The sequence below is a fragment of the Arachis hypogaea genome, chromosome 17 (assembly GCF_003086295.3).
Source record: "Arachis hypogaea cultivar Tifrunner chromosome 17, arahy.Tifrunner.gnm2.J5K5, whole genome shotgun sequence".
Classification (NCBI taxonomy): domain Eukaryota; kingdom Viridiplantae; phylum Streptophyta; class Magnoliopsida; order Fabales; family Fabaceae; genus Arachis; species Arachis hypogaea.
The window spans coordinates 130,404,412-130,412,531 of record NC_092052.1 but is presented as its reverse complement, the minus strand read 5'-3'; the positions used below and the strand labels follow the sequence as shown (position 1 = coordinate 130,412,531).

Genomic DNA, 8,120 nt, shown 5'->3' with positions numbered 1-8,120 from the left:
CGAATTATTATTAGGTACTTTGAAAGTAAAACTAAAAAAATTATTTCTTTTAATTAATTTATATTACATAGGCTAAAATTATTTTATTATAATTATTTATTAATGATTTCTCATTCAATTAATACAGTATAAGAGTTGTAATTTATACCAAAAGTATCTGATAATTATTCTTATTCAAAATACTCACTATGTTTACAAAGAAAAAAATTGTGTGAAAAAAAATTAGTCATCCTATAAATATATGTATTATGTGTGATGTATTTGTATATAAATATATGTATTATTTAATATATATTTTATATAAATAATTAATTTAAAAATTAACTTTTATATGTATATCATTTAACTGTTTATAAATCTTCAATCCTAAACTTAAATACACTAGAGGACAAAAGATGTTTACAAAATTATATTTTTAATCAATTGACTCGTCATTTTCTTCTGTCTTTTTTTTATTATGGTATTAATATCTTTTTTTTTTTTGCATAATTTAAATAATGTAATGCTACACATTTAAATTTTTTTATGAACTAAGTTCAATCAAATTAAACAATAAAATTTAGAATGATGTTAATTATAACTAATTTTTATTATATTAGACCAATTTAATTAAATTTAATTAACAAAAAAAACGTGAATGTGTAGCATTATTCATTGAACGAGAGAGTGTATTACATATTTGATCTATTTTTAATATCCAAATCTGATTTAAAATAAACTTGATAAAAATTGAGTAAATGCATATATATTGATTTGATGTATGATTAACGTATATAATTTTGGATAACAACTTAATTAATAAATTTTAAATTTAAAAATTATATTTAATAAAATGTTATATAATAGTTACACTAAAATAAATCATTTTTCAAAAGAAAAAAAAGTAACATTTTATAATATAAAATATTAATTAAAACATAAAAATGTAATTTCTTATAATTAATTTTACTGAAAAAAAATATATATCTTAGTTTTAAATGACAAATTAAATATTTGGGTCAAATCTTGACCACCCCCTCGTTTCAAAGCATGCTATTGGTAAATTGAGGGAGTAATTATTTAATTTTAAATGAATGATACATTGAAAAATATTAGTATAAGCAAGAAGTAATAATAATGTTAAAAAAGGTATATCAAAAATCTCTATCATGACTAATATTATTCCATTTCGTTTAAATACTAGTTTGACTTGTCTTAATTCCAATTTAATGTCTTTTCATCTTATTGTAACGTGATTATCACCTTTAAATTAAGCACTTAGCTAAATCAAGAATTTGGTAGTGATAAGCACTAAGCTAAATCCAGATTACATACTAAACAAAGTGAAACAGTACCGTTAAACAATAAGCACAATCACTAAAAACGGCACTATTTTGACCTAAACGAAATGATTAATGGTTTGAATTTGTGTGACAACGTGTAGCGGAGGAAGCAATAAGGAAGGGAAGATCGTCACGTCAAAACAAAACAAAACAAAATGCACCTAAAATATTTGAATTTATGGAAAATAAGAAAAAATGGCATCATCATCCCCCATAACCCAAAACCAGTCCTTATCATCATCATTTACCATTCACCTCATGGTATAATTAAAATAAGGTGAAAATTCGGATCCAGTCGACTTCACGTGAAATTAATAGTTGAGAGCTATTAGATAAAAATATAGTCAAATCAGTCAAATTATCTAACAGCTTTCAGCTATCAACTTTACGTGAAATCGACTGTACCTGAGTTTCCACCTTAAAATAAAACTTTAGCCTTCCTTCATTAGGATTAATATTATTATTTACAAAGCTTTTGTTTTATTTTCTTTTATTTAAAATTTTATGTATAATAATACTATCCAGATTTACCACTATCATTATCTTGTTCAACACTTGTCATATGTAGCTAATCATTTTTCTCCTTATTTTATTGATATTTCAAATACAAATTATTCAATTTAGTGTTGATCAAATTAATTAAAATACTAATACTAATTGTTTGAATAATATTATTGATAACAGATACTAATACCATTTCTATCTTATATTCTCAAATTATGTTCGTATTCTTCTATGTCAGTATTTCATGTATTATCAATAATGCTATACGAAAAATAATCATGTTTTAGCATTCATATAACATTATTGATACTAGTGTATTATTCGCTTTTTTATTTATTAGATGTATATAAAAATAATAAAAATTAAATTAATTGAAATGATAAATACTTTATAATTTAACTAAAAAACTTTAGATTTAAATTTTAAAAATAATAATTTTTATGAATTATATATAATAAAAGTATTTAAAAATTAAACATTAATTCTTCTAATATTTTTATTATATACAGTATAAATGATATATATAGTATAGATACTATTTCTAATTTTATACTGTAAAATAATAAATTTATTTTAATAAAACGTTAGCATAAATATTTTAGATAATCATTCAATTAAATTTATATATTTAAACAAACTTTTAATAATAAATTTAAAAGTTAACTATTTTTACTAATATAGGCAAAACTTTAATTACACTCAAAATTAAATTCTAAAATAAAAAATCTAAAAGTCATCACTATTAAAATAGTAAATTTATTTTAATATAACGTGAGTATAAAAAGATTTACATAATTATTTAATTAAATTTATATATTTAAAAATTTGTTTAAATATTAAATTTAAAAATTAATTATTTTTACTACTATGATAAAAAAACGATTATTTGTGTAGGTAAAACTTTAATTGCACTCAAAATTAAATTCTAAAAGAAAAAAAAAATCTAAAAGTCATCACTATTAAAACACACTTGATTCTAGAAGAAGAGTAAACCTTTTTTTTGGGTTCCTTTTTTGTCTAGATGAAAAGAAGGAGGAAGGAAGGAAGAAAAAGAGATATGAAGGCGGTGGAATGAAAATGGAAGTAAGGTTTGAACTTTGAAGCAAGCAATGCCCAAATACATACATACATATCTCTCTGTCTCATGTCTTCACTCTGGACTGGACCCACTTTCTTCCAACCAGCGGCGCCATTAGTCTTTACTCTTCTTTCTTTCTCCCCCCATTCTCTCATTATATACCAATAATAAACAATTCCAAACACCCTCTTCTCCTTTCTTTCACCTCATTCTCTCTTAGTTCCCCCAAATCCCCTCCCACTCTTTGGTCCCTACTACCCTCCCCTCTTTTTTTTATTATAACAATTTACATTTTACAACTCTTCTCCAAATTCTAAACTTATCCCCCACCAATCATACACTTGGGATTGGAGCTAAAATAAAAAAATCTTTCAGAGATAGATATTAAGATAAGGTGGTAAATCAAGAAAATTTAAAAAAAAAAAAAAGAAAAGAAAAAGATGAAAGGAGAATATGTAGAACACCACCACCCTCCAAAGAGTGAACCACCAAACATGTTCTCAAAGCTTCACCACCAATCACCACCACATCAACATCAGCATCAGCATCAACATCAACAGCATCCATTTTCTCTTCATAATCCATTCCAACACTTCTCAAGGGATCAATGCCAAGCTTCTGCGGCGCCGGAAGAAGATAGCCATGGTGGAGGCGGTGTAGGCGGCGCCGTCACTTCTCAGAAGCCGAACTCCTCCGGCGACGGAGCAACCATAGAGGTTGTGAGGAGGCCAAGAGGCCGCCCGCCGGGCTCCAAGAACAAGCCCAAACCGCCAGTGATCATAACGCGTGAGCCCGAGCCCGCCATGAGTCCGTACATTCTAGAAGTTTCTAGCGGAAGCGACGTCGTTGAAGCGTTAGCCAGGTTCAGTCGAAGGAGGAACATGGGGATTTGCGTCCTTACTGGATCCGGAACCGTTGCTAACGTCACTCTCCGTCAGCCCGGAGCAGCTCCCGGAGCCACCGTTACGTTTCACGGCCGATTCGATATCTTATCTGTTTCCGCCACGTTTCTTCCGCAGCCGTCGCCCGCGGTTCCTACTGCCTTCGCCATCTCGCTAGCCGGACCGCAGGGGCAGATCGTCGGAGGACACGTCGCCGGAGGACTTATGGCTGCCGCCACGGTGTTTGTTGTGGCGGCTTCGTTCAACAATCCTTCGTTTCATAGGTTGCCGCCGGAGGAGGATGCTCGGAACGATGTTTCCGGCGGGGACGGTCAGTCTCCGGCGGTTTCTGGTGGCGGTGGTGAGAGCGGGCATGGTCAGGCGGTGGATTCGTGTGGGATGTCGATGTATAGCGGCGTTCATCACTTGCCGGCGGCAGCGTCTTCCGATGTGATATGGACTCCGACGGCAAGGGCGCCACCGCCTCCTTATTGATCATCATCATCATGAGTTTGTTAATCTCTGTGTCTTTGACTTCGTTTGTTTTGATGCGTTTTAATTTTGATTTAGATTATATTTATTAGTTCTAATGTTGAGTATTAGCATGTTCATGTTGTGAACAGAAACATTAGTAGTAGTGGTTATTATAACTGTTTATTATTACTAGTTAGTAGTTCCTCTTTTCCTTTGTTTTATATTTTGTTTATGTTCCGATGATAATTATATAATAATGTATGATTTAATTAAAAGGATTTTTGAGAAACCGAAGGCGTAATATTTGATTAGTGGTAATGAAGGAAGGGAGCTTTGAAGTTTGGGTCTGAAGAGAGTGAGTGAAGAGCGCACTGTGCGAGTTATTGGATGACGATAACGCTGCTACTTCTGCTGTTGCTGTGAATGATGGATGGGGTGGCTTGAGTTGACGTTATTATTGGCATTGGCAGTGCGAGAACGTGGCTAGGGTTGTGCGTTCCACTTCCTTTACATTACCACCGCACACTCAAAACTGAATGAAATTGTTGAATGAGTAGTGAGTACGTTGTTATGCAATAGATAGGGCTGGTCTTGTGGCGTGCTTTTATTTCTGGATCTCATTTATGACTTTCGGTCTGAATATTGGTACTTTCTTTTGTCCCCTCTGATACACAATTAAAGGGGAGAGAGAGAGAGAAAAGATGAACGAAATTGAACACTTGTTCTCTCATTGTACGGTGATTTGCATCAGACTTTTTTGCTTCGCGGTGGGATCTAAGGATGGCATTTGTTTTTATCATCATTCGAATTGAATAAACAATAGTTAAGATTAAATTAATATTTTTTTAAATGCTTACGATATGAATTATTTAGTACTAGTCAAATACTTATATATGTCATAATTTAACAATTTTCAATCATTATTCTTATATAAAAATATTTTTTCAGTGTTTTCTAACATTTTTTATGCACCTCTTTAGATGCATTTCCTTTGTATTGAAAATTTGAAATATGTGTCATTTTTGTTTTAACAAAAGAGCGCAATTAAACCGTAATTACTTCAAGAGTATTAAAGTATTTAGACTTATATACCTTTAAAAATTATAAAATGTCTAATGTATCGTGTATAATTAACGAATTTAATTTTTATGTCTTGGCCATAAAATTTTTTTTATATAATTATTTATTTGTATTTTTACATTAATAAAAAATAATAAATTTAAAAAAATAATCTAAATGTATGAGAATAATTTATTATGTATATATTATATCAATAATAAATCGAATTAACTTGTCTTGAATAATCATAATAAATTGAATTACGCTAATTCGATTTAGATATAAATAGCACAAATCAAACTAATTTGACTCTATTTATATAGAAATATTTAAAATAAGTTATACAATTGATTCTAATTTAAGATATTTACATAATTTTAAATTTTATTTATTTTATTAAAGTAAATTACCTTAAAACACTCTTTAACTTTAATAAACACTCTTTAACTTTAATTCATTCTCATTACGTAAATTCTCATCTTTCATTTATACAAACTATTTAGACATTTTATGTATGCACAATAATTTGGATTATTTCAAATAAATAAAATAAATATTTTATTTATGAATATATATAATTTATAGCGTTTTTACAAATTTATATTGTATTACTTATTTTGTTTACAATGTAAATAAAATATTAAGTTTACACACGTGGTGTGTAACGTGCTTATCTCTTTAAAAGTATAAACGAGATGTATATATTGTTATTTTGTTTATAGTGTAAACGAGATAAGTAATAACTGCGCTTTTATATAGAATTCGTTTAGAGTATGACTTGAAGTCACTTTCGAACCATTTCCACTAGTTTTCTCCCCCTACCTCTAGCCATTTCTATTCATATTATCGAGGTACTTGGAGATTATGGCGTTCGCAGATGCACGGGATAAGGACATCAACTGTCTGAATGCGACGTGACATATCGCTGGGACAATCGATTTCTAGGTCAGTGTTGCTATTTTCATGTTTAAGTTAAATAAGCGTATAGTTATAGTAATGGTTAGGGTACTTTTATAAATGTAATATACGTTGGATGGTAGAATGTATTGTTAGTAAGTGTTAATGGATGGGTATGATTTAACTTATTAGTTAAATCAATTTAACTAGTAAATATTTGTATTTTGTAATGTCTTTAATGTGAAAGCTATATTTTTAATTTTAATTTTGATTATGGTAGATAACTTTTTTTAGGATTTTAGGAGGGCAATAGGAAAACTCTAAGGACATCCTGCTGCAAATTGTCGGCAATGCACATAATATTTTAATCGATCCAACTCCATAATTTGATAGTTAACACTTCTGCAAATGCTATAATTTTTCATACCTTGTATTACTGCCTCTCTGCTTGTGAATCTGTAAATCTTGAACTCCACACCACCGTCTATGTTATAATCGTCTCTACCCATATTGAAAAATGGAGTTTTTTTGTGTATCGCGTCCAGATCCAATGTATGATAGTGACTGGGTACAACTGATAAACCCATAATTGATTGCGGGGGAAGTCGAAAATACCGAACTAATGCGTCGACCGGAGTTTGGTACAAACTCCTCCTCCTTATCATCATCTTCAGAAGGACCTCTATCGTTGCTATCGACAGTATACTCCTCATCGGACTCCTCACGATTCATGTCCATGTCTTCCCATAGATTAGCACAGTTTACCAGTGGTGATGCAAGAGGTGGGTCATTCTGCACAAAATTCGAGTAGCCAAATCCACCGCCACCAACATCACTAATCTCCGCAGAAAGTTCTATTACTTGTTTTGCCATGATTCTTCCATGGAGGTCAAACATGAGATGCACATGCTCATCGTCACGGAGCCAAAACAGACGAAACCGAAAATCTCCATTTCCCATCAGTACTAGCAACTTACCCAATTCTTCCAACCTCTTTACTCCCGCTAGCACCAATACTACTTAATATCAAACTATTTAACTCGGACAAAGAACTTTCTCTTCGAATGCGCAACAGAATGGTATTATCACATTCAAATATCACTCTAGTGTCACTGTTTCTCGTATGACAATTGGGATACACACTTACAACCACATATCCACTAGATATTTTCTCTTAATTTTTAGAAGAAAACCACAGAAAAAAAAAAAGTAAAATATTTGTGAAGAATACAAATGGTTGCAGATCTTTTTACAGCTACTAAAATTTTGCTGTACCGTATCTCATTTACAGTGTAAATATCATTACTTATCATTTATCTTGTTTATAGTGTAAATAAAATAATTACGTTATATATATCGTGTAGATAAGTAATAGAATATAAATTCGTAAAAACGCTATAAATGATTATTCCTAAATAAAATATTTATTTTATTTATTAAAAAAATTCCAATAATATAGTATAAGCATTGAAAATAGTTAGGAAACAGTGTATATTAATTCCAAATTGGATTATTTGGACCAAGGTACGTAATGATATGATCTGATCCTACACAATTCACGCACTCTGCACTCACCTTCCAATGTAAACGTTCTGCGCTTCCTTTTTTGACCATCTTGAAATTAAATCTCTCTACCGACTCTCTTTAAATCTGTCTTTGTTTTCTCTGCTGTAAAATCTTCCACACTCAAATACCTTTTAATGTGGCAATCCTATCTAAAATCTAAGTCATTTCATGACAACTATACTAATAATAATATTTTTGAAAATTTGTTTTTAGTGAACAAAGGTAAGCGTACGTTTCGGTTTGTATTTTTATTTTTATTTTTATTTTTAATATTTTTTTATAAAAAAAATTATTTTTGTATTTATCATTTTTATAAAATTTTAAAAATAAAAAATATTA

At 30.1% G+C, this 8,120-nt stretch overlaps 1 protein-coding gene across 1 annotated transcript; it reads left to right on the top strand.

Moving 5' to 3' along the window:
* The first annotated feature begins 2,818 nt into the window (after positions 1-2,818).
* Positions 2,819-4,548, top strand: LOC112764769 (AT-hook motif nuclear-localized protein 17). The gene has a single exon (XM_025810540.3). The coding sequence runs from the start codon at positions 3,345-3,347 to the stop codon at positions 4,278-4,280; it is 936 nt and encodes a 311-aa protein (XP_025666325.1). The 5' UTR covers positions 2,819-3,344; the 3' UTR covers positions 4,281-4,548.
* The last annotated feature ends 3,572 nt before the right edge of the window (positions 4,549-8,120 follow it).